The 26,728-nt window shown below is 37.2% G+C and overlaps 1 protein-coding gene across 1 annotated transcript; it reads left to right on the top strand.

The window, feature by feature from the left end:
• The first annotated feature begins 2,018 nt into the window (after positions 1-2,018).
• On the top strand, positions 2,019-25,854 carry slc27a3 (solute carrier family 27 member 3). Its single transcript, XM_002938870.5, has 10 exons — positions 2,019-2,645; positions 3,419-3,628; positions 8,216-8,374; positions 10,902-11,026; positions 16,438-16,632; positions 17,551-17,641; positions 21,276-21,474; positions 23,025-23,122; positions 24,104-24,234; positions 25,022-25,854. Exons 1-10 carry the CDS (start codon positions 2,177-2,179, stop codon positions 25,196-25,198), a joined length of 1,854 nt encoding a protein of 617 aa, XP_002938916.1. The 5' UTR covers positions 2,019-2,176; the 3' UTR covers positions 25,199-25,854.
• Positions 25,855-26,728: the final 874 nt, after the last annotated feature.

The raw sequence follows: 26,728 nt of genomic DNA, 5'->3' as shown, positions 1-26,728 counted from the left end.
AACTATACAGAAGTGAAAAATATATATATACAGTGGCTTGCAAAAGTATACATTACAGCCATAAACATGAATCAATTTTATTGGAATTCCACGTGAAAAACCAATACAAAGTGGTGTACACGTGAGAAGTGGAATGAAAATCATACATGATTCCAAACATTTTTTACAATTTTACTACAAAGTGGGGTGTGCGTAATTATTCAGCCCCCTTTGGTCTGAGTGCAGTCAGTTGCCCATAGACATTGCCTGATGAGTGCTAATGACTAAATAGAGTGCACCTGTGTGTAATCTAATGTCAGTACAAATACAGCTGCTCTGTGACGGCCTCAGAGGTTGTCTAAGAGAATATTGGGAGCAACAACACCATGAAGTCCAAAGAACACACCAGACAGGTCAGGGATAAAGTTATTGAGAAATTTAAAGCAGGCTTAGGCTACAAAAATATTTCCAAAGCCTTGAACATCCCACGGAGCACTGTTCAAGCGATCATTCAGAAATGGAAGGAGTATGGCGAAACTGTAAACCTACCAAGACAAGGCCGTCCACCTAAACTCACAGGCCGAACAAGGAGAGCGCTGATCAGAAATGCAGCCAAGAGGCCCATGGTGACTCTGGACGAGCTGCAGAGATCTACAGCTCAGGTGGGGGAATCTGTCCATAGGACAACTATTAGTAGTGCACTGCACAAAGTTGGCCTTTATGAAAGAGTGGCAAGAAGAAAGCCATTGTTAACAGAAAACCATAAGAAGTCCCGTTTGCAGTTTGCCACAAGCCATGTGGGGGACACAGCAAACATGTGGAAGAAGGTGCTCTGGTCAGATGAGACCAAAATGGAACTTTTTGGCCAAAATGCAAAACGCTTTGTGTGGCGGAAAACTAACACTGCACATCACTCTGAACACACCATCCCCACTGTCAAATATGGTGGTGGCAGCATCATGCTCTGGGGGTGCTTCTCTTCAGTAGGGACAGGGAAGCTGGTCAGAGTTGATGGGAAGAAGGATGGAGCCAAATACAGGGCAATCTTGGAAGAAAACCTCTTGGAGTCTGCAAAAGACTTGAGACTGGGGCGGAGGTTCACCTTCCGGCAGGACAACGACCCTAAACATAAAGCCAAAGCAACAATGGAATGGTTTAAAACAAAACATATCCATGTGTTAGAATGGCCCAGTCAAAGTCCAGATCTAAATCCAATCGAGAATCTGTGGCAAAAGCTAAAAACTGCTGTTCACAAACGCTGTCCATCTAATCTGACTGAGCTGGAGCTGTTTTGCAAAGAAGAATGGGCAAGGATTTCAGTCTCTAGATGTGCAAAGCTGGTAGAGACATACCCTAAAAGACTGGCAGCTGTAATTGCAGCAAAAGGTGGTTCTACAAAGTATTGACTCAGGGGGCTGAATAATTACGCACACCCCACTCTTCAGTTATTTATTTGTAAAAAATGTTTGGAATCATGTATGATTTTCGTTCCACTTCTCACGTGTACACCACTTTGTATTGGTCTTTCACGTGGAATTCCAATAAAATGGAAAAGTTCAAGGGGGCCGAATACTTTTGCAAGCCACTGTATATAAGGACAGAGAGCCGCACACACAAGGACTTAGTAAATGGTGAAAAAATTTATTGTAAATTTTTATATATATATATAAAAATAGGATTGGCATGCTATCTATAGCATCACATTATCCTTGGTATTATAAATCCCCTTGTCTCAACTAAGTAGTGCCTATTGATTCAACCCACTAGTGGAAATCTGGTACAGCCATGTTGTAGCTGATCGTAATCCCAGGGTTCCCGTGTGTCAATACATGTACTTGTGCATTTTAGGCTGCATCAAGTTGTTAGTAACACAGATGGGAGCAAGTACCATTGTGAATGGTATCAGTGTATGCTCTGTTTTATACTATTGCTTTGCATTTAAATTGGCTACCATAAATTAGACTTTTGTATTTGGGTACTCTTGGGGGGAGGGGTTTGAAAAGTCTTTGCCTCCCCAGTGACTAAAGGTGCAGAAAAGGTTAAACTGAGACTATCAGATCTTTACAGTCATGTGCAATCTTAAAGGTTCAGAGTACAATCCAGCATTCCTATGTAGCATATTTATTCTTTCACAGCCTATGCCCTGCTGTTTATTTGGTTCAGTCTCTTTCCCTGTGTTTCTGCTTGTATAAGAGAGATGTCTGTTCTGCAGACATTTTTTCTGGGGCTTCCCATTCTTTTGCTGCTAAGACGTATATTCTTGCCCTACTTGTGGCAGGATCTTCGTTTCGCTTTCCAAGTCTTCCGCTATGTTCGATTTGTAGAACGCTGCATAAAAAACTCCCGTACCGTGCTGGACATATTTCTTCACCAAGTATCCATTAGACCTGATAAAAACTTTATTCTTTTTCAAGATCAGGCATATACCTTCAAGGAGGTGGATCTTAAAAGCAATCAGATAGCCTGGGCACTGAACAAACATGCCAAGGTAAAGCAGGGAGATTGTGTTGCACTTTTCCTTGGTAATGAGCCTGCATACATCTGGATCTGGATAGGTTTATGCAAACTGGGATGCTCAATGGCTTGCTTGAACTATAACATTCGCTTGAAATCTTTTCTTCATTGCTTCCGATCCAGTGGAGCAAAAGTGCTAATTGCTGCTCCAGGTAAATTGTTTTTTTCCCAAAAAAATCACAAACAGTAATTCTTATGATTTAGCTGTCAGACAACATAATGTATAATACTGTGCCTCAATGTCAGTAAGATGTCTTGTAATTCAACGCCCTTATTTTCAATTTCCCTCTAGATACATGCAGAAATTCAGTACTAATGATTATTATTAATATTTTGTCTTGATTTTAAATGGTACAACCTTAACAAAATAACTAGGGCATATGAGAGTAATGTACTGTAGGTATGTACTGTAGTTTAGCCAGAAGGTAGGCAGGTAGTGCATGAATTACATGCGAGCCCTTCCCAAATATATATTTTAGGGGGGGAGAGGGGCTTGGCATGGTCTAGGTAAGATCATGAACTTTGTCCTAGTAAATATTGTTCTATAAAATAAGCCAAAATGATACATTGGGAAGTATGAAAATGCTGAAGTGTGCATAAAAACTTAGGCAGTGCTACAGATAAGCAGCTATCTTCTGGCGTTCCCTCTGTTACAATGGCACTGATAATAAATAGAGCAGATGTCAGGGTTATGAGTACAACTTTCTATATCCACACACAAAGGATAAATATACAAAGAACAAACACTGTTTATAAGATTCTTTGTGGTGAGCAGAATGTGCAATAGCAGCTAAAGCTTTTATATTACATTAGTACTACAACCAAACACTGATTCTGCATGGTAGAATGGACACATATGGTATGAGTGGTCATACAGGTGTTTAGTCACCTTCCACTATTAACACGGTATATTCTGTTTGATTAGAACTAAGGAATGCAGTGGAGGAAGTGCTGCCTACCTTAAAAGAACAAAATGTCCAGATATTCTACCTAAGCAGAGAATCTGCTACAGATGGGGTGGACAGCCTGCTTGACAAAGTGGAAGCTGCTTCTGACAACCCTGTTCCTAAGTCATACAGATCAGAGGTCAACGCAAAATCCACAGCTCTGTATATTTACACTTCTGGAACTACAGGTAAACTATTTCTTACTTATTTTTTAGCAATCTACAGTTTGTGGCACACAACCAGAGGTACTGCACACAGGAAACACCACGACTATACTTCCAGTACCATGTTGAGAATGCCATCCTATAAACAAGAGACTGTGCCATTCCCTCTATTTGCATGTGGTACAGGGGCAACAACCATCAGAATGTGAGGTAAACTGCCCACAATACTAATAAAATATTATGCCAACTTGTTTTACATTTCCAACCAAATCGTATTTTCTTCCATTGAGCTCTAGTGAAACACTGATGTTGTTGGCAGATAATTGCCATTTCCTTTTCTCTTGTACTTTATTCTTTACTGTAGGTAATAAAGATCCACTCTGGGAATTTTGAAGACATTATTTTGTGCTAGCATTTAGCATGTAGATGTATTAGGTTAAAAAATTCAGGACCCTGATCACATGGGGTTAGTGGACATCTCTATACTTCTGCTTTTAAAGGGAATCTAAGCCTAAAGATTAACTGAAGTAAAATGACTCTGTGGGTTGTTTCCTGAGCACTTTGGCCATTTGCATTCATTTTCTATTTTAAGCAGTTTCTGAGATATTTGCAGTTTAGATCTGTAAAGCTGGCAATACCCACACATATTCGATTTTCAGACCATGTATGGGCTGAACTTATCATCCTGCCAGTTTTCGTACCATGGCAATTGGTCGTTTATCTCCGTTATCTGATAACAATAATATCTGCGCATAGATTGCCTATCTGACGATATCCATGGGTGACCTACAATGTATTTCCGGGACATAACTTTTGTACCATTGTTGACTGGCGATTATTAACGGCCAAGACATTGTCAAATTTGTGATTTTTAAGACTTTAAGGCTACAATTTCAATCTGAATGTTAATTTTAGATTTTTGCATTAAAATGTATGATTGATATTCGAAAGTTTGCTGTGAGACAACTAAAATCTAAACATGTATGGCAAGCTTAATACCAAGCTTTTGGCTCAACTGACAATCAGCAACCCTAGGGTTAACTGAATGCAAAAAGGGCATATCAGTTATGTTAGAGTCAGTTAGACAGACAGATAGGATCACTGACACTCTTGGCCTTCAAAGAAAGCTCCTGAGCCTAACAGTATAAATAGGGTTGTCACCTGTCCAGTTTTGACCTGGACAGCCCAGTTTTTCAAGGGACTGTCTGGGTTAAAACCTTCTGCTCAGTTTTCACTATTTTGAAAACAAGACAGATATCCTCTGAATCATGCCCAGTGTGTGTATGTATGTATGTATGTATGTATGTATAACTTTATTTATAAAGTGCTACTTATGTACGCAGCGCTGTACAGTAGAATACATTAATACAAACAGGGGGTTATTAAGATGATGAATACAACGTATTACAATAAAGACAAATAAATAAAAGATACAGTTGCGATAAAAACACAAGAGGATGGAGGTCCCTGCCCCGTAGAGCTTACAATCTATATGGGAGGGTAACTTACAGACACAAATAGGCAAATATAAGTGCTGTAGGTCACAGTGGGTGACATTACAATATAACTGCTAGTGGATGCAATAACCCTGCACCCAACATCATCACGCCACCCAAAATGTCATCATGACGCTGCCTGTTGGCGGTGTACATGATGCCATCAGTGGTGTACGCCTCCTTTATTCGGCTTGATAACCTCATATAAAAACTGTTAATATCTTTACATCAGTGTATTTTTGTTAGTTTAGATCCCCCTTTAAATAAGCTCTTAAGTATTTAGTTAATGCAGTTATTTAAAGTTTTGGAAACAGTTATCTTAAGAGACCCAGCAGGTTCCGGTGCAACCCTATACAGCAATGTAAACATCATCAGCTACATTACTCCTCAGTGTTTGCATACACATTAATACAATAACACATCATATAGTTAAAATAAATAAGTAACCTCACAGACCATGTTTAAAACCCCCAGACATCCTCTATATAGAGTGCTTAAATATCTGATAAAAACAATAGACTTTGACTTGACAAGCATCACAGCAGAGCATTTTACAAGCATGTAATTAGTAACTGATATAAGCAAAAGCAAAGGCTACATCCATATGGAAAACAAGTTGTTAGCAAAGGGAGACAAAGTGCCACAATGTATTAAGTCAAAATTAAAGCCAATAATAATAATAATGCCAGAGCTGGTTTACTAAATTATGATATGATATTATGATATGCTAATTGCAAGTTTTCTAATGCACAGATATGTTTTCATCTATTATGCTATATATACATTATAAGCTTAAGTTTTCACAAGGTTTACTAAATGGTAGAGCCAAAACTGTCCTCAAAATTTTCGCTAACCTGAAGAGGGTAATTCATATGAGCAGAGTTAGTTTGAAATTACAATTCATTAATGTTAAAAGTTAAGATAAAATATTTGTTTATCCAAGAAAATCATCTGACTCTAAGAAATACAATTCCAATTGTAGTAACAGTAACTGACAGATTTGTTTTATTCTTATATGGTATTCCATAAAACTGCTGGCCAGAAGGTAAACCTAACACAAAAATGCATAAAAACTCAATTGTTACTTCATATCACCTTTGTGAACCCCCCAAGAAGGGTATTATGGGAAAAAAACTCCAGAAAATTGTTAATAGGGCGGATTTGACCTTAGTTTTTAACATATGTTGTTGGTAATACTAATTGGGTAAGAAGGATACATATGAATCATACATTGATACAATGAATACATTAGTAGAAGATTAACTGATAATAATATTAAGTAAGATTGTAATCTCTAATGTACAGGGCCCTCTTTATGTCTTCCTGCATCAGTCAGTATTTGTATGTAATTTGTGTGCTTGATGAATGCAGATGATAGCTACTGCTTTCCCATAAATAACACTAAGTGCTGCGTGACAAATTAAGCACTTTAGTAAAAGTGAGTAATATGACAAATTCCTCTTATTAATGCATGATGAGCTGTAGACACTTTAGCAAATGGAAACTTAGGTGTCTTAAAATGAATGCTAGCAATCCCTTATAATTTGCTTACATTACAGGGATTCATCAGGACTCTTTTACATCCACAAGGGCAGTGGACAACTGCGCTTTTCCCTGCAGTCAGTTGTACATAAAACCACTTTCATTAAAGCTACTAATATTAAAATCCACTATTTGTACTTCCCTATAGTTGCGCTTGGCACCACTCAGACCTTTTTGCCTTCCGTTCCAAATGGGCCACTGCTGAACCTATTGACACATGAGAATCTTGGAGCTACTGCCACCTCGGGACCAGATGGCAGCTCCAGGGTTCCCTCAGTACCCTGCGTCAATAGGTGCAGCATACTTGGGCCGAAAGAATAGGGCACACATGTTACTTGCACACCCAACATCAGAAATGACACCAGGCTGATGAAAATATTCTGCCCAACTACACCCAATTTGGGACAAAGTACATGCAGAGTTTGATGAATCAGGTGTAACTGCAGTAGGCGCAGTACAACTGTGCCAAGAAAATTGCCCATTTTGTGTCTGCAATGATGCCAGAATTTTGAGAAAAAGCAATGTATTGCAGAAAACAACATGGTGATTGCACTCAAAATTGTACTTTGCTCACTGCATAAAGGTAAATGAATGTGCCCTAATGTTCCATAGGAGCTTAATAAAGGTTAAATCAAGGTCTAACATGAGCCATGTCGCTTCTTTAGTATTATTTCTATTTTTTTAAATTCTTTTCTTTAAATTCCCCTGTTGTGTTACCACTGGCTAACACATTTCCTAGCAACAATCACCTAACAAGCGAGTGCACCCCTACCTGCAAGTGAATGATGGGAAATTTTGTGTCTCAGCAACACAGCTACAAATTGACACGGGGACAAAATGCTTAGAATCACCACTTGTGCAATTACCATATGCTGTTCTAGGTCACTTTCTTTTGTGACAAGGTTTCACCTATTATTCATGCCTCCAAATCTCACCTTAAACTTTCTATATAAAATTAGATATATAATATGTATGATTTAAATAGAAACCCAATTGTGTGTTTATACATTTTATTATATACCTTATACATTTTATACATTATAATTGTGTGTTTATACACTTTATAATATACCTTATACATTTTATACATTATAAGTGTGTGTTTATACATTTTATAATATACCTTATACATTTTATACATTATAAGTGTGTGTTTATACATTTTACAATATACCTTATACATTTTATACATTATAATTGTGTGTTTATACATTTTATAATATACCTTATACATTTGATACATTATAAGTGTGTGTTTATACATTTAATAATATAGCTTATACATTTTATACATTATAATTGTGTGTTTATACATTTTATAATATTCCCTTTACATTTTATACATTATAATTGTGTGTTTATACACACTTGGGAAAACCTACCACATTTTATCTGGACTTTCACCCAGACCTGGGCCTTTGTGGACTTTTCACACTGTACTGCTCAGTGCAAATACATAATTAAATATTTGTACATTTGATAAATAGCCAAAAGTGCCTGATTTATGAAAGTTATTTCATTCATACACAATATTGGATCATTATGTGATCAAAAATAAATATTTTTTTTATAGGTCTTCCCAAGGCTGCTATAGTAAATCATGGCCGGCTCTTAATGAGCTCTTCATTGTCAACTTTAGCTGGCGTGACTTCCACAGATGTGGTTTACATTCCTCTGCCTCTGTACCACAGTGCTGGGATGATGATTGGGGTTCGGGGATGCATTCAAAAAGGTAATATTATTCCAAAAATAGCAATAAAATATGCCATAATAATGTATATGAGGGATATGGCTGTTTTGAAACGTAGTTATGCTTTAACTGTTATGACTTAACTGTTATAAGGTATGTTCAGGTATGTATATAATTTGCAACTTTGCACTCACACTTCTAGCTAAAACAATTTATTTTGTAACATGAACCATTGCTTCACTAACCATTGTTGCACTCACAATGGCACCTGTATGCTGTGATCCAGCGTCCTTGTCTAAAGAAGGTTGAGAGGTTGAGTCCCGTAAAGTATGTATATAAAATGATTAACCTGAAAAACATACATTTTCAATATTCACCACAGTTTTTCTGACAAACACCAAACCATAGAGGTCTTTACCAAATCCTCCATTCAGTTCTTCTGACAAAGTCCTTCTCACCAGCCACTTTTGCCTATTACATTTTGTTCTCTTCTACAAGGGTGGTGTGCGCCAGTGAGCAATTTGACAGCCAGGAGAAGTGGCTGGGGAGAGACTGTTCACACTAGGCCCATTGGAGATTTTTCCATGGAGCAGCTGGCTACTACAAATTATACAACTTTTGAATCATTTCAGTCATGAATGGAAGATAATTTGTAACACTTATCATATATGTAAAAAAGACAAGGCAATACAGGTTGTATGTAAAACACCCTTGAAATTAGTGAATCACCCACTACAAAAAACATAGGTATTTGCATGCAAATCACTCTTGGCCTAAATTATCAAACATGCACATATGTATTGCAGTTTTAACAGAGTAATAATAATTTAACACAATATGCAAGGTGCTGGTGTATACATACGGTTATATAACTATATCTCAGGCCATAATTATAGTGTACCCAAACTATGGGTTTGTCCTATTAGAGGGTATAAAGAAGTGGCTAGGTGGTAGCCCAAAGGCCAGTTTGGATGACATGTTAGTTGTATGATGATATTATGACTTTTAAAACAAGGTTTACATATATGTTAATAATAGCATCTGCAGCCTTTTTATTATTGTTCCTTTTTATAAGTCACAGACTGTAAAATGCGTTTTTTTACTCCTTTGCATTATTAGTAGTCATATTTTTATATCCATCTTTTTTATATCCATTAAATACTGCTCTTTCTACTTTGATCCAATTATTTTTTTGAGTTAACTTTATTTCTGCCTTGTACAAGCCTGTTACATTTTTAACTTTGAACTGATTATTATCATGACATGGTTAGAATGTTGACATTATCTGACATTCATTTATTTTGCTCAAACAGGAGCAGGAGGAGGCTGGGCAATGAGCATAGAGAGTAGTAAAATTACTCTTGGAACCCCATTTTCCCAACAAGTGACAAATTCATATTTTTTAATATTTCTTAAGTGTGTCAGTGTACCCAAGAATATCTAGAAGAAGATCTTGTACAATGTACATTTTGAGGTGATTTTGGAACTTTAGTAAAAACCTGAACACAGTTAACTTACTGTTTGGGGGCTTTTAAAACATTTAAAACACATATTGTCTGTTTATGTTGGCTAGGGTTGAAGTGTCAGCCATAAATATTTTTATTCTGTTGTTAATTTTAGGACTTCTATGCAGTTTGGTGTTGCTTGGTTATTAGGAATAGTGATGAGTGAATCTGTCCTGTTTTGCTTTGCCATAAAATTCGCAAAATGACAAGAAAATTTGCGAAACAGCGGAAAATCCGCTAAACGCATTTGTCGTGTGACTTTATTGTCACCTGCATCTTTTTTTTGTCGCCTGCGTTCTTTTTTTTGCTTTCTTTTTTTTTGTCGTGGGCGACACCAAGCCCATTTTTGCCGCGACCACACCCAATTTGACACGACCGCAACTTTTTTTCACGGCGAATTTACACAGAAATTTTGCAAAACAAATTCCTAAATTTGGAAATTTGCTGCAAATTCATGCCTGCTGAAAAAATTTGCTCATCAATAATTAGGTGAATGGTGATCCATAAAATGCATTGTGCCATCATCTGTCTTTTCTAGCTGTTCACCCCCACAATCAGTTTCTGTCTCAAGCCAAGTACAAAATCAATGCAAATTACTCATAGGGGCACATTTACTAATCCACGAATCCGAATCACGAATGGGAAAAAATCGTATTGGAAACGAAAATTTCGTAAGATCGCAAATATCACGAAAATGCTTACGAAAAAATCGTATTAGTCACGATAATATCGTATTGGCGATCCGAAAGTCACTAAATTTTCGTACTGAACAATTGTAAACGAAAAAGTCGTGCGGACGCCCGAAAAAATCGGCGAAAATACGCTTGGAGCGTTCGTGCTTTTGTAAATGTGCCCCATAGTGTGCACAAAATAAAGTGAACAAGTTTCTCATATGAAAGAACTACAGAATACATTAATTTACTAATAAAATAATAGCTAATATGCCTGAATTTAAACAGTTTAAAATGCTACATGGCATTTATACTGTACACTATAATATTTCCAGAAATGTTAGTCATGATGTTTAGATATCCACTAGTCATATTTCATTCTGTCTTTCACAGGAGCATGCTGTGTTTTGAGGAGTAAATTTTCAGCCAGTCAGTTCTGGGATGACTGCAGGAAATACAATGTCACTGTTGTTCAGTATATTGGGGAGATATTTCGATACCTGTGTAACACACCTAAGGTATAGTAAGCAATATACATAAATGTGTGCTACCCCCAGAAAAGCAAAGAAGGGGGACACTAAACGAAACTAAATATTTAAATACTCCTAGATATATACATATATAGCATGATTTTACATTACAGCGTTTTCTGAGGACTATGTATGTATGTATGTATAACTTTATTTATAAAGCGCCACAAGGGTACGCAGCGCTGTACAGTCTTACAGAATACAAAATTACACACAGGGAGGACAAGTGATATAATAAATAAATACAATAAATATATATATGTATATATATAAGTGCCATGTGGTATGAGACACAGTAGGAAGGAGGTCCCTGCCCCGTAGAGCTTACAATCTAAGGACTATAGACACTCCACTAGTTTCTGTTCTGGGGAACATGGCAGCTAGAATCATTTATAATAATAGTAGTGTGTTATATTTGTGATGTCATTTTTAAAGGAGAATGAAAATCAAATAACATTTTAAGCTTAAAAAAATGGTCATTAGGTGTACATGTACAAGGTGTACAACTCTGCCTGTCAGTGACTTCCCACTTGTATTTAATTCACACTGTATAGAAAAATGATTGCCAACAAGCAAGATAATTGCTACGTTCCTTCTCTTAGGCTGATGCCACACGTGGCGTTTTTATGCTGCATATTTTCTAATTCTCTCAGCGGCTGAAAAACGCCTGATATCATCATCCATAGAAATAGCTTGAAAAGACGCGAAGCAAACCACACAATGCGGAAATACGCTATAAAACGCCTTAGCACGGATTTTTCAAGCGTAGGCCGAAATACACCAGTACTTGCAAAGCAAGCTATTCCTATGTATACGCAAAGGCAGCTGTCAGACCTAGCGGAAATACGCAGCGTTTTTTGCTATTTCACACTATTAGCACCATGGCAACGGAATTTGCTTACGTCACCAGTACTAGGCTGAAAAACGCCATGTGTGGCTTGTGCAGCGTTTTTAGGCCGAGAAAAAACACTGCGTAAAAACGCCACGTGTGGCATCAGCCTTTAATAAAAATCCTATTAGGCCACACACATGTGCACATGCGCATGGGAAATCCAGTGCCTGTGCTTCTGTATGGAGTGATAACATTTGGGTCACATGATACTCCCAAATGTCAGCACTGACTCTTACTGATCCTCCTTCATCTGCACCACTAATAGTAAAGATAGCATTCTGTTACCATAGCGATGCAATCGCTCATCCCCATTTCTCCATTTGCCTGAGTTTTTCTCACAGTGCAGAGGAATCCTGACAAAGAGGGGCCAGGGAGAGTACTTCAGTGCATGCACAGTTTTCCCTAAAGTATTTGGCTTCATTGTGGACTAAAGATAATGGAACATGGGGCATTTTGTTTGCTGCGCTTTTCTAAAGAAGAAACACAGCAATCAAAGCAGTGCATGAATCACATTTGTTAATGGTTAGTGGGCTAGTATAGTTTGCAGTCAGTTTGGAAGCTTTTGTTTCAAAACCTGGATCGCTATGCAAAATATCCTACCTTAGATGCAAAACTCTTGGGAAAAAAATATCTGTTTTGTGGTTGTAACACATCTAAGTTATGTGTCATGTACTGTATAAGCACACTGTCTTACAGTAATAAGTCAAACTACAGCTCATTTTGCAAATATCCATATATTCATGCATCGTTGCGTTTGGGTGTATTTAATTCTATGTTCTGCAGCTGTCCATTTAAAAAGTAATCTACCTAGCGTTTAGGTTCCCACATACCATATGCAACTGGTGCTGTTTAATCATTTTTCTAGTGTTTATATTGACAGTTTTTGAATACTTTGTGATTTTTCTCTATAGGGGCATTTCCTTGAAACTATGCTTCCTAGGAAAACTATGCGTCAGGACAGACTTTAAATATATGCTATATTTTGTGAATCTCACTCCTATAATAAGATATAGACTTATAGATGTCTAATCATATTAAAAAATCACATTTTCTATAATATAAAAACATACTTCAGAAACAGAATTTATTGTATGCATAAAGTTACATTACTCCTGCAAATGCAAATACAAAGTATTTATAGTTTTATAGAGATTTCTGGCTTGTATAGGTCAAATACTCCCAGCAGTACCAGATTTCCAAAGCACTGCTCCAGAAATGGTAGAAATGGTAGGTTTACCCCAAGAAACCATACTTTTTTGGAAAGTACACATTCTGATGAATTCAAAAAGGGTATATATATATATGTTTTTGCTCTAAACTACCAACTTTAATTCTTTCCTATAATTATCAGTTTGTATAAAAAAGTAAAAAGCACTACCTACTGCAAAGCTTTTTTTTCTCAAAATCTGTTTATTACAAAACTGGGATTGATTTCCTCTGTGAAATCTATCATATGGGGAATCAATCCAATTGGTCAGAGAATATCTCTTAACCAGGATTAGAAAGCATGTAAAAAAAATAGCGTGAAGGAAAAAATATAAAAGATACAGAACACAACAAAACAAAATCCCCTAACAGTAAAAATACCCCAGAAAAAATCACGTTCTGAAGAATCGGGTAAATATGTCTTAGTACACCAAACTACCAAACCACAAATCAAGAAATAAGATAACTGACCTGAAAGCATGATTATTGATTATATATCAATTGATTGATATAATAATATTATATATTATGATTATATTAAAACTGAGTGACTGGGTATGCACATTTGTACACTAAAAGTTGTATGACTGTGTTAAAAAAAGCAAACTTTATCAAATGTGAGTTATGTGTGTAAATCTGGGTGTGCAAATAAAGGATACTTACCTTTTCTGGAGCAGAAGGGACACTGGCATTGCTGGAGGGGCCCATGGAGTTCTTTATTTACAGAGTCTTTGCAGCAGGAAGTGCATGGGCCACAGTGTGGGGGCTGTAGTAGAGACCCAAATACATGGTTTGGTGGTCAGTCCTGTGACGATTACAAAAGCTGCCAGTGCAGAATGGAATGGTCTAACTTTGGAATCTGATTCTCAGATGTTGGTGATCACAACAACAGATCAACTTTGTGTTAGAGAAAGACAGAATAGAAAGGCAAATAATTAAACAGAATTACAAAGCATAGAAAAAGACCACCTGCAAATGGGCTGTACAAAATCACTGTCTACTTCAATGTAAGAGAGTTAATTGTAAGATGAGCTTTCCTTTTACTGTGCAATAGAACTGCTTTATTTAATATATACATATATAAATATGAGACATTTAAATGAGAGTCATCATTTACTTTTATGTAGGAAAAGTTGAAGTACCGTGCTAGCCAGTCAAAATGTTACAGGTTACGTAACCCTTTTGACAAAAGTGAAATAAAGTGGTATAAAGGTGATACCTTTATTGGCTTACTAAGATAACCATGGCAAGCTTTCAGAACACTGAGTTCCTTTTTCAAGCTGATTAAAATGAAGCTGTGGTGCTCTCATATATATATATACAACATTCAGCTCATAGATGGTTCAGTACCATCTCATGCAGTTATACAACTGATTGAATTTACCTTGAAAAGAACTACTTATTCGGCCAAGAAATATATCTACAAAAGATGGGAACCAGTGTGGGTACACGCTTTGCTCCCCAGTATGCCAATCTTTTCATGGCTAAACTAGAAGAGGACTTTTTCTTCATCTGTAACACCAAGCCTTTGACGTTCCTCCATTACATAGATGACATATTCATAATCTGGACAAGTACTGAACAAGAACTCATTCAGTTTCACAAACAATTTCATGACTTTCACCCAACTATCAATTTAAAACTGAACTACCCCCTATTCACTTTATAGATACAACCATTCATCAGGGATAATAGTATACAAACCACCATATATCGAAAGCCAACGGATAAACCATCATATCTAATGTATGATAGCTTTCACCCTGACCACACTAAACATTCCATCATCTACAGCCAGGCTCTACAATATAATCAGGTATGTTCTGAATATACTGAAAGGGATCACCACCTAAAAACACTCAAAGCAGACTTCATTAACAGGGGCTACAACCCAGGGATTGTAAATCAATACATCCATATAGCCACCAGGATTCCCAGAAGTCTACTTCTATAATACAAACAAAAAACAGAAATAAATCTGGTTCCTCTAGTGGTCACATACAATCCCCAACTAAAGACCCTCGGAAAAAAAGCCAAGGTTCTACAGTGTACACTTCATAAGGATAAGAGGCTCCAAAGCATATTCCCAGACCCACCAATTCTGGCAGCCCCCAAACCTAAAAAGACTAATAACAAGAAGTGCCTTAATACAACCCAACAAAAATGAAACTAATCCCTGTGGCAAAAACACAATGTCCACACATCTTGAATTCAGACAAAATACAGATTCCAGACACATTAGAGGAATATAGCATCCGTGGCCAGTACAACTGTTCTTCCTCGACCGTGGTGTACTTAATACAGTGCACTAGATGCCCAACAGGAGGACTGTATATAGGAGAGACTGGTCAAAGCTTGAGAAAGAGAAATACACACCACCGCTTTACTATAACAATATAACAAATAAAAAACTGGACACACCAGTAGGATACCATTTTAACAGTCCTCACCACTCCATAAATGTTTTAAGAATTTTGGAAACTCTCAACAATCTGGAGAGGGGACTGAACCTGGGCCTTGGATTTATGGCAAATTACGTAGATTAAAAACTGCCAGAAATACAAACATCTGTAGAGACTGGGCCAATTAATCACATGGAATTCCATTTACTTCACACTTCAGTAATTTACCCTAATTTATATCAAGCCACTTTGATCCACATTATCCTTTACCTTATCTATTTGTCCCTTGCAGGGCCCCTTTTAGGGCTCTGGCACACGGGGAGATTAGTCGCCCACGACAAATCTCCCTTGCCACGGGCGACTAATCTCCCCGAACTACCATCCCACCGGCGAACATGTAAGTCCCCGGTTGGTTTTTGCATGCTGAGCAGGCGATTTTGGCGAGGCATTTTTGGCAATTTGGCGAAATCGCCTGCGCAGCGTGTGCCATCCCACCGGTGACTTACATTTTCGCCGGTGGGATGGTAGTTCGGGGAGATTAGTCGCCCGTGGCAAGGGAGATTTGTCGTGGGCTACTAATCTCCCCGTGTGCCAGAGCCCTTATATGACTTTGTTAACACCTTCCGCACAGATGGATATTCCTTTTTTCTGGTTATTTGATCTATGAGCTGAATGTTGTATATATACATGAGAGCACCACAGCTTCATTGTAATCAGCTTGAAAAAGGAACTTGCTATGGTTATCTTAGTTAGCCAATAAAGGTATCACATTTATAATTTTATACATTTTTAATTTCAAAAGGATTACCCTGTTACTTTTATCTATAAAGAACACTCTGTCACTTGGACCCTTGGGAAAACTTCAATAGCTTTACCTGTACTGTTTCTTCTACTTTCAGAAAGATAATGATAAGAACCATAGAGTAAGGCTTGCTTTGGGAAACGGAATCAGACCTGATGTATGGAAGGAGTTTGTCCATCGCTTTGGTAACATCAAGATATTTGAATTTTATGCAGCAACTGAAAGTAATGCTGTCTTTTTTAACTACACTGGAAAAGTAGGCGCGATGGGTAGATCCAGCTTCCTACAAAAGGTAGGTTCTGCATCACACTCCTTGATCTTTCCTAATTACCCATGAATTAATTTAATATTTGTTACTATTTGTTTGTAAGGTATAACTGCATTTGCATGGTGCTTAGGGATATGAGTCCCGCGGAGTTCCATGACCTTTATAAAAGCGCTCTGCCTTCAGCCTTGTGATTTTATATAGTCATGAAACTACTTGGTGGCTTATAATATCCTTATATTTTACAATAGGGAGTACATTATTCACTATATTTTAAGAATGCATAACCGTACTGAGACTGTGATACAATCACATAACTGAAAGAGAGTACATAAGCAAAGAAGAATTGCCTATAACATGTTCAAAATTACATTTTCACAGCAGTTGTCTTATTTACTAAATCACAAAAAACTGAAAATAGGAAAGGAAATTTACAAAGTGGTGTCAGGGTTCAAAGTACAAATAATTGGTGCAAACTACCTTAATTTTTTTATAGCTTTGGACCCTGCCCCACAGATTACAAGTTTATCTATCTATCCAGTTTTTATGCTGGATTTGAATCTATGTTGTGAGTTGATTTTTTTTTTTTTACGCTAAAAGCAATGAATTTAAATTAGGGCTAAAAAATGAAATGTTAAATATTTATTTAGCGCAAAACATTCTTTCAGCAGCTAAAAGCTTGTGAGTTCGTACAGAAATCAATGAGAGTGGTGCTAGGCAAAACATTTTTACATTTTTTTGAGAGTTTGTAGACCCATGAAAATAATCAAGTAGAGTAGAATATGAGTTTTTTCATGGTTTTACTTGATCAAGGTTTTTAGATTCAAATTTTTTAATAAGTAAGCAAATATTCTAGTTTGGTAAGTTTTCCAGTTTATTCAAATTGAAAAAAAACCTGTAAAATTCACAAAATGTCATTTGTGTGAATCAATATTTTTATTTCAGCTTTTGCGGCCATATGGACTTGTTAAATATGATGTGGAAAAGGATGAAATAGTCAGAGATGCTTCAGGGCATTGTATCAGTGTAAAAACAGGTAGGAGTGAAATGATCTAGCTGATTTAATAGCATTTGATAACATGATTACAAGATATACAGAGACTACAGACACTCTCCATAAATCAGTCTGTACAGGATATTATACATTGATATTACTGGGTTTTACTATTTATTTATCTATATTTTACTCTTTATGAAATCTGTCTGTATTATTTGTTCTTGTCATGTAAGTTATTATATTAAAGGTTAATACCTGTAGCATTAATCCATATTTCAGATCTACTACTTGATTAGGATTTAAGGTAACCATTCATGATAGATATTCTCTTAATACCACAAGCAGGATAGTTCTTATGTGAGACTTTAAAACAGTCATACTTTCTTATGTTGGTGTAGATCCATCACCTTCCACCACTTTATGCCATAGGCACTTCTCGTGTTGTAATTGTACAAAGGATGATAGTGGGTGTAGCATTCTGCATAAAATGTCATCGGATGTGGCAAATATTTTTCTCTGACAAATTTTGACATGTGGAATAGGCAGGCACTTTGACAAGGTTGCTTACTAGATGAAGGAATCCTTGGGAAAGGACAGGGGTGTCTCCTTAAGTTGCCATGTAAAATTCAGCCATGTTCTTTCTCAGACGAAAGCACAGGTATACGGATACTCTGATGGTGTCTTTTGATTGGCTGATATTTAGCGTCTCTGTGATGAAGGAATGGATAAGTCAAGGAGTAGCGTCAACCTACTTAAATACTTTTTATTTTTCAGCACTAATGGTGCAGGTGCTTAAGTCACTGCTTTTACCATGCAGAGATGCCACCATCACACATGTGCCAGGCTCAGACTCATTGTGATGATATTTGTAGCACACTCAGCCTGCAATATGTTTATTTTGACTCCTGACTAATGCCAATACCTTTGCCTATTTAGAGGTCGACCTTGTCCTAATGCAGTCTGTTTGTTGAACCTGTAACATAAACTCTGCCCTGCTTTACAGAATGTCATTTGTCCTGAATACTCTGCCTATTCAGGCATATTTTCTGTTTTACATTTATTTATTTATTTTTTTTAGGTATTAATCCTTGATTAAATAAAATACACACCTTTATGAATATGCTGCTTAGCTGTTTTAATAATTGATTTTTTGGTGTGATGCATGGCATTACATTTATGGGCAGTGTGAGAGATACAAGCAGTAAGAACACTGTTTGGTGTATTTTCCACCATTGTTAATGGTGGGATACGTGTAGCACCAGGGAAAATGCCTGGTTTAGCAGCAGCTAATGCTGTATTCATGCAAGCGGATTAGGAAAAGCCGAATAGGTGAGTCCTGGAGTAAATGGAGGGTTAAAAGGATAGGGCCTCCATTCCATACTCCAGTTTAGCATTTTGATTTGGCGAGGCTGCAAGCGAGCAGCACATAAAAGAGCTGTGGGATTACACAGAGAGGGGTGACTGGTGAGAGGTGATGGGTGATTAAGGTTGGGGACTCAGAGGTTTTCACTCTCAGAGCGGGGCACAGGGCAGGAAGGCTGCCTGCCTGTGTTAGGAACTCCCAGAGGAGCTGGGGGTGCCACCTGCCACTGTAAGGAGCAGAGGGAGCCGTGACCATGTGTTTGAGTGAGGCTTGGTGAGAAGCCAAAGTATGCCAGAAGCTGGTGAGCTGGTATCCCAGGAAGGGAGAGACAACAGGGCTGAGTGAGTAGCCCAGAGAGTGTTTACGAGTGTGAGAGCCACTGTGGATGTGTGAAAGTCATTGGGGACGGTGAGAAGCCCCCGGAAAAAAGTTCCAGTGTGAGAGTTACCCAGTGAGAGCCCTGAAGCAGGGACAAATCATAACCATATTTGATGAACTGTTTATGAACTGACTGTTCTGTTTATGTTGGGAGGAATTTACCCCAAATAAACTTATGTTTTTGAGGAAAAAACGTGATGTCACATGTGGTGTCCCTGTCTCGTACGCTCCTGATCCTCTGCAAACTTGCCTACCATAGCTAATTCCTCCAAAATTACGTGTATGGGCAATGCTCTATGGCATTGCTACATGGTTAGTTTAAAGTTCTTTTATGTTTTATTGTGGCTTCACCATTTTGTCATCAGGGCCGCTTCTGCCAAAAGGCAAAGAGAAAAACTTTCTTCAGGTGGCATTGAGTAATCAGTTACTCCTGGTAATATAAAGATGGAAATTTCTGACTTTTAAAACCGAAATTCAGCTGTTCCAGTGCAGAGAGCATAAAAGCACTAACCCCTTGACCCACTCCATCGCCAAATAGGTCAGCAGAGCGATGCCGCTGCCTGAAATGTCAGTACAAATGAGCTCATATCATCTTCATTAAGAACAGTCTATTTCTTCGCTGCCTGCCTTATTAGAATGGTTAAGGGTTTTCTATAACAAATTTCTTAGGCAGGTAGTGTTTTCCCCACCAGGCAAAAATTTTTATGGGGACAACATATGTGTGCCTCCCCGACAGGACTTTTGCAAATACACCATCAATTTCTACCCCTTTGTGAAAGTAAAATTCTACTATGGTGCACAGAGTGGACCACAGGTGGCAGAGAAAAATAGCTGAGCAATGAGCAAAAAGGTTATTGATAGAACACTGGGCAATTGGGTTCACCAATTAAATCTTTGCCTTGGGCCCACTTGTACCTTATAGTGGCCCTGTATTCCGTGTATATCTGCATGTACTTGAAATAAGCAAAATAGAAATGCCCAGAATGGTTTTTTTTTTTTTGCTAAACTTCTCTAATGACTTTGTGATACACAAATAGTAGACAGTAGACAACAAAAGCAACAGGAAAATAATAGTAATTTATCTCTGACTTTTGCCAAAATACATAGAAGAAAATCTAGTGCCCCTTTCGTGCAGCATGACTGATTTTCTGTACAGTTGTATAACATTTTTTAATTGTAAATTCATAATTTTGTTCTCATATTTAAATTGTATTGATTTTTAAATCATAACAACACAGAACAGTCATACAGGTTGAGGATCAGTTATCCTAACACCCATTATCCAGAAAGCTCTGCATTACGTGAAGGCCATCTCCAATGGGCTCTATTTTAATCAAGTAATCAGTATTTTAAAAAATGAATCCTTTTACTCTGTACTAATAAAACAGTAGCTTGTATTTGATCCCAACTAAGATATAATTAATTTATTGGAGTCAAAACAATCTTATTGGGTTTAATTGATTATTTTTTTAGTAGACACAATATTGAGATTGAAATTACAGAAAGAATCCTAAGGCATTCTGAATAACAAGTCCCAAACGAGTACAGGTATCGGACCCCTTATCCGGAAACCCATTATCCAGAAAGCTCCGAATTACGGAAAGCCCGTCTCCCATAGACCCCATTTTAATCAAATAATTCAGAATTTTAAAACCGATTTCCTTTTTCTCTGTAATAATAAAACAGTACCTTGTAATTGATCCCAACTAAGATATAATCAATCCTTACTGGATGCAAAACAATCCTATTGGGTTTAATTAATGTTTTATTGATTTTTTAGCAGACTTAAGGTATGGAGATCCAAATTACGGAAAGACCCCTTATCCGGAATACCCATGGTCCCGAGCCTTCTGGATAATGGGTCCTATACCTGTATAACATTTAACAAAACAAGTTACACACACTGACCTATTTAACCCGTTTTTGGCACAGGTGAGACAGGCCTGCTAATTGCAAAAATAAACACAGTGGCTCCATTTACCGGTTATGCTGGAGATAAGGCTCAAACAGAGAAGAAGAAACTCCAGAATGTTTTCAAAAATGGAGACCTGTATTTTAACACTGGAGATTTAGTAATGACAGACAAAGAAGGGTTTATATACTTTCAGGATCGTGTGGGAGACACATTCCGGTAAGAACTAAGTCCAAACTCATAAAAATATTAACTGCTTTTAAGATTTATTGTTATATAGTGGTTTTATTTCTGTAAATATGTAGACAATCTGTTGTATTAAAGCCATAACTCTGCTATTGCTTGTTCAGCTCACACTACCCGCTAATAATAATGAACCTGTTTCTGGCTGTGATAAAAGTGCAACTACAATGTAATGCAGAGGATCTCTTGTTGTTGTCTATATGTATTTTGTGGTCACAACTTCATTGCTACTCGCCTGATTGTTTAAAATTTAGTGGTTGAGCACAACTTTCCGTTGTTTGCTATAGTTTATATAGGAGCAGTGGCCAGCTCCTTGTTGTAGCTCCCACCCTTCCCAGCTGCAGTCAGGTGATCCCAGTGGAGCCAATAAAAGGGCAACCATTTGGGGGGTTTTAACCTTGAAAGCAAGTAAGTTGCAGGTAAAACTCAGTCCCTTTGCTAAATGTATATTGAAGCAGCAAAATTCTTAAAGGACACGTCAACCCCAAAAATACTAAGCAACTTTCCAATATCAATTCATTAAAAATTATTAGTGTTTTAAAAGTTATTTGTAAATGTGATTGCTGTAATAAAGCAGCATCTGCTGAACTCCAGTGTTGCAAGTGCCAGGCTCCTCCAGCAAAACAGGTCTGTAAAATCTCCTGGCATTTGTTACATTGTTTCAAACACCAGAGCCACCAGGGCAGAGAATAGAAAGGACAGGCAAACGCTGCTTTTAATAGCAATTATATATACAAATAACTCAAAAATCATTACAAATATGTAATGAATGTATATTGCAATGTTGCTTACAATTAAGTTTTCTTTTATTAGGCAAAACTTATTTTTTGGGGTAGTCAGTGTAGGACTGGCCAGAAGGGATGACTTTGACGTAGTTGGCCAGCTTGAAGTATATTGCAATATATGGACAAACAATACCTGTTGTGATTAAAGGGGGCGGGCATTGCTTGGTAGTTTAATGCTCAGAATGTCTTAATGTCCTATATATATATATTGATAATGGGTAAGTGCAGAGGATCTCTTGTTGTCAACTACAAAGTTGCCAGTGGCTGATAAAGATAAGTTCCAAGAGCAGAAATATATTGGCAGAGTAATAATTGCTGGGTATGTCCTTTTACAAAAAACTACAAATATACTTTTTAATATTCCTATTTTTATCACCAAGCTACGATATAGCAGGCCAAGAGTTTTCAGCACTAGGAGAATAATGCATTAATGTCTTCCTTTTCTGCTTTTAGTATTTTATATGTAGCTGAAAGCCTGGTACAGGTGTTCCTTTCCATCATAAAGAAAAAATAAATCAAGGGTCTTATTTACAAACACTAAATTACACACAAGTTACAACTAAAATGGCAGAGTAAATCAGTCCTCAATTTATTTTTCAGTACTGCAGTAAACTATTAAATACATCTCTTATTCATGCATGCCCTTCTCATTCTACTGTAAGCAATATTTGTATTATTTACATTAGTGAGCTTTCATCAGTATAGCCATCATTTGTAAACAAGTATCCATTTATTTTGCAGCTGGAAGGGGGAAAATGTAGCTACAACAGAAGTGGCAGATATCGTCGGGATGGCAGATTTCATTGAAGAAGCAAATGTTTATGGTGTTTCTGTGCCTTGTATGTGATTGGTAATGAGGTTAACAGTGCCACAAAAGTAGTTTATAATAAGCAATTTGAAGCATGAAGACCTCTATTCAGCAAGAGTGTAGATACTTCAGAATTTAAGGAAGATTGTCTATTGGCAGACGAGGACACACCACAGATTCATATTCTGATAAAGCTCTTAAGCTGGCCAATGGCCATACACAGCAAGATAAATGTTGCCGACTTAGTCCCTCCAAAGCAAATTGGCAGCTATCTGGCCCATGTATAGGGTCCCACCTCTTAAGGTGGCCATACACATGCCAATTCTAGCTTCCGATGTCTGTCCCTTAGACCAATTTGGCAGCTCATCGGCCCGTCTATGGGGACTAACGACAGGTCTGCCCGACGTACTGACAATAAGCCCAATATTGCCCACCCGTAGGTGGGGATATCAGAACATCCGCTCACTTGGCGACCTCACAAGCAAGCGGATCTTAGCGTGTATGGCCACCTTTAGTCGGGTTTTAATAGCCCATTGGGTGAGGACTGCATTGGTGCAGTCCTTATCTGACCGGTTTCAGTATGATCTGATATTGGGCCCCTAAACCAATGATTGTTTCAGGCTGGAGTGGCCCAGCGTGCTGACAAGGTTGCCAGCTGAATGGACAAAAAGCAGTGTATTTTAAGAAATACCCCAACTTTGAGCATAACAGACGTTGCTTCTGAATTCGATTACCTGCATACATTTAATATCATATAATTCCTTAGAGTTATATTAAATGTCCATACAGAAGTGGGTGGGAATATGATTTTTTGATGCAAATATTTGATCCATAAATTAAGGGCAGGTAATGGAAACATTGTCTTGAGTATATGAATATACAGTAAAAAAAGCAAACACAAAATGTTACAGAGATTTTGGTTTTTGATCATAGACTATTAGTTACATAAATTAAACTGAGACATAGCTGATACCCAAACCTCAAATTATTATTATTGAAATATTACTTTCAGATCACGAAGGAAGAATTGGAATGGTTTCTATAAAACTAAAAGAAGGCAAAGAATTTGATGGGAGAAAACTATATTCAACAATTGCAGATCTTTTGCCTACTTATGCCAGACCTCGGTTTGTGAGAATTCAGGTGGGAAATCTATTGCCTGCAGTATAAGTGTCTTTCCTGGTCAGGAGAAGTCAACCACTTCCTCTTCCTTTCAGTTCTGGGTTGGATTGAAGGGGGGGGGGGGAATAGAAAGATAGCACCCAATCTTTTAAAAAAAAAAAAAAAAAACAGCTTTGGAGATACTTTTCCTGGAGTTCCTTGGTATCTAGGTGTGTGGAGCATGGCGATAACAGTCAGTATCTGTACAACATATATTTTTAAAACAATAGCACCATTCACAAGCTTTAGCAAGGCAAGAATGCTTTCATTTCCCTGACTTTCACCAAGCTGATGCAGGTTATGTCACTGTAACAAATATATTGCATAATTCAATGTGTTTGTGAGGATTTATTTATATATGTACAGACCTTACTCAAGCTTTTGGAATACCATCACAGCTTTTTCTTCTAAAGTATGGATGTTTTGACACTTGCTGTCTATTAATTAAAACTTTACAGAAAAATTGACAAGTACTCTATAGATACACAGGCCAAGCTGGCAATAGTTGAATTATTATGCCCGACAGTATGTCAGAACACAAACTTTGCCTTTAGACTGCAGTTGCTAGTTGCAAGTCGTTTATGCACTGAGCAGCGTAAGAATGCTATAGCAGCCATTAGATGTTATGCGGGGAACCCAACAGCAGCTGTGCGGGGGCCCAGGAACCCCAACAAATAGTTTTGATTTTCTGCCGAATTTTGATTTATAAAAATGTAAGCTTTCAAATGATAGCAAAAAATAGTCATTTTCAATGTTTTTTCTGTTGCAGGATGAAATGGACATTACAGGCACTTTCAAGCAACGCAAAGTGGCTCTTGTAAAGGATGGTTTTAACCCACTGACTATAAAAGATGCTTTGTATTTCTTGGATGATAGTAAAAAAACATACAAGCCAATGGACATACATATTTATAATGCAATTCAGCAGAATGAATTGAAGTTGTAGCAGTGTTTTTCTGTTTTTAGGAAGAGGACTTCTGCAATACATTATCAGCTGAAAGCAAAACTAGACCTCTGTTTCTTTAATATACTGAGTACTTGGAAAGGAAAAAGGAGGGTTCCGAAAATGCACTGTAACAAATGAATACGAGACAAGCAGCTGAAAAAAAAATGTATATCTCAGGCACTAACATTGAAACTACATAGGGGAGAGGTCAAGTGCCTAAACATTTATGAGTAAAACTAGTAATACTTTATAAAGAATAAAAATAAAATGTAAACTATTCAAGCTTCAGTGATTGCCATTTGTTAATTGGATTTTTAAGGACCTGGAAAGGTAGTTCTTAAAATACAGGTAGCAGCATCTGACAGGAAGCAAAACTCAATGTGCCATTCAGTTCTGCTCCCTTGCCAACTTGTCTCTTCGAGGGCTGGGTGATGCCAGTCTACTTCCTTTCTTAGGTTCCTCCCTCCTATCCCGCTTTCAGCCTGGTATTTTTTTTCAGCCTGAGAGAAGCGGACTATCCAAGGGTGTAAAAATGGTTGTATAACTTTCCTTTGCCTTTAAACTGAATATGCTGCTCACACCAATTTTGAAGCAAGAGTACCATGTATAATAAGTGCATGTAGTAAAAATAAATACTTTTTAATTCATTTTTTTAATGTTGTGTTTTATAAAGTTTTTTTTTTTTGTTCTGCAGCTCACACACTTTAAAAACCATTAAAAATAAAACGGGAAGAGCAGCTGAAAAGCCCATGTGTAGTATACTTAGAGGACAATATTAAAAAAAAACATGAAATCATTTTTATTTGAAAATTCAATGAAATTGCAAAAATGTCTGTATTTTTTTTAATTATAAAATCACATAATGGCATTTCTGGACAATTTTTTATATAAGATTATATTAATGCCTGAGCAGTTTTTTTCAAATGATATTTTTATTATAAATCATAATAAACCACATCAACATCGTATTGATATATATACAATGTGTATTTTCTTCCCATTATATACCTATAAAAAAATGTTCATGTCTGCAATCACGTTCGTATCAGAAACGAAAATATCTAACTAACTTTAAATTATTCTTACATGGCTTGATAGTCCGAGTCTTTACTACTGCCAAATAAACACATATTTTAAAGGAGAAGGAAAGGTAAAAACTAAGTAAGCTTTATCAGAAAGGTCTATGTAAATACAGCCATAAGCACCCACAGAAACACTGCACTGAGCCCTCTATCAAAAGAAACACAGGATTTGTTGTCTTTGTTTTCCTGTGCCAGAGACATACAGCTCTCTCCTCTCTCCTGCTCCTCCCTCCCTCAAGAATTCTAAGAACTCCCTCCCCACCCTTTAGGAATGTGTGATCTGAGCCAATCAGCAGGAAGCTTTCTCATAGTCTTACACCCTGTGCATGTACACCGGTCTTGGTGCAGGAGCGTGACATAATGTGAACTTTCTTTACAGAGCTCAGCATTTTTTTTTTTCCTATGAGGCTTCTGATCATCTGAACGGGAGAAATATGGGGAGACTTAA

Source organism: Xenopus tropicalis, chromosome 3 (genome assembly GCF_000004195.4).
Source record: "Xenopus tropicalis strain Nigerian chromosome 3, UCB_Xtro_10.0, whole genome shotgun sequence".
Lineage (NCBI taxonomy): Eukaryota > Metazoa > Chordata > Amphibia > Anura > Pipidae > Xenopus > Xenopus tropicalis.
The sequence above is the reverse complement of the archived record's forward strand: the minus strand, read 5'-3'. Positions and strand labels throughout refer to the sequence as shown.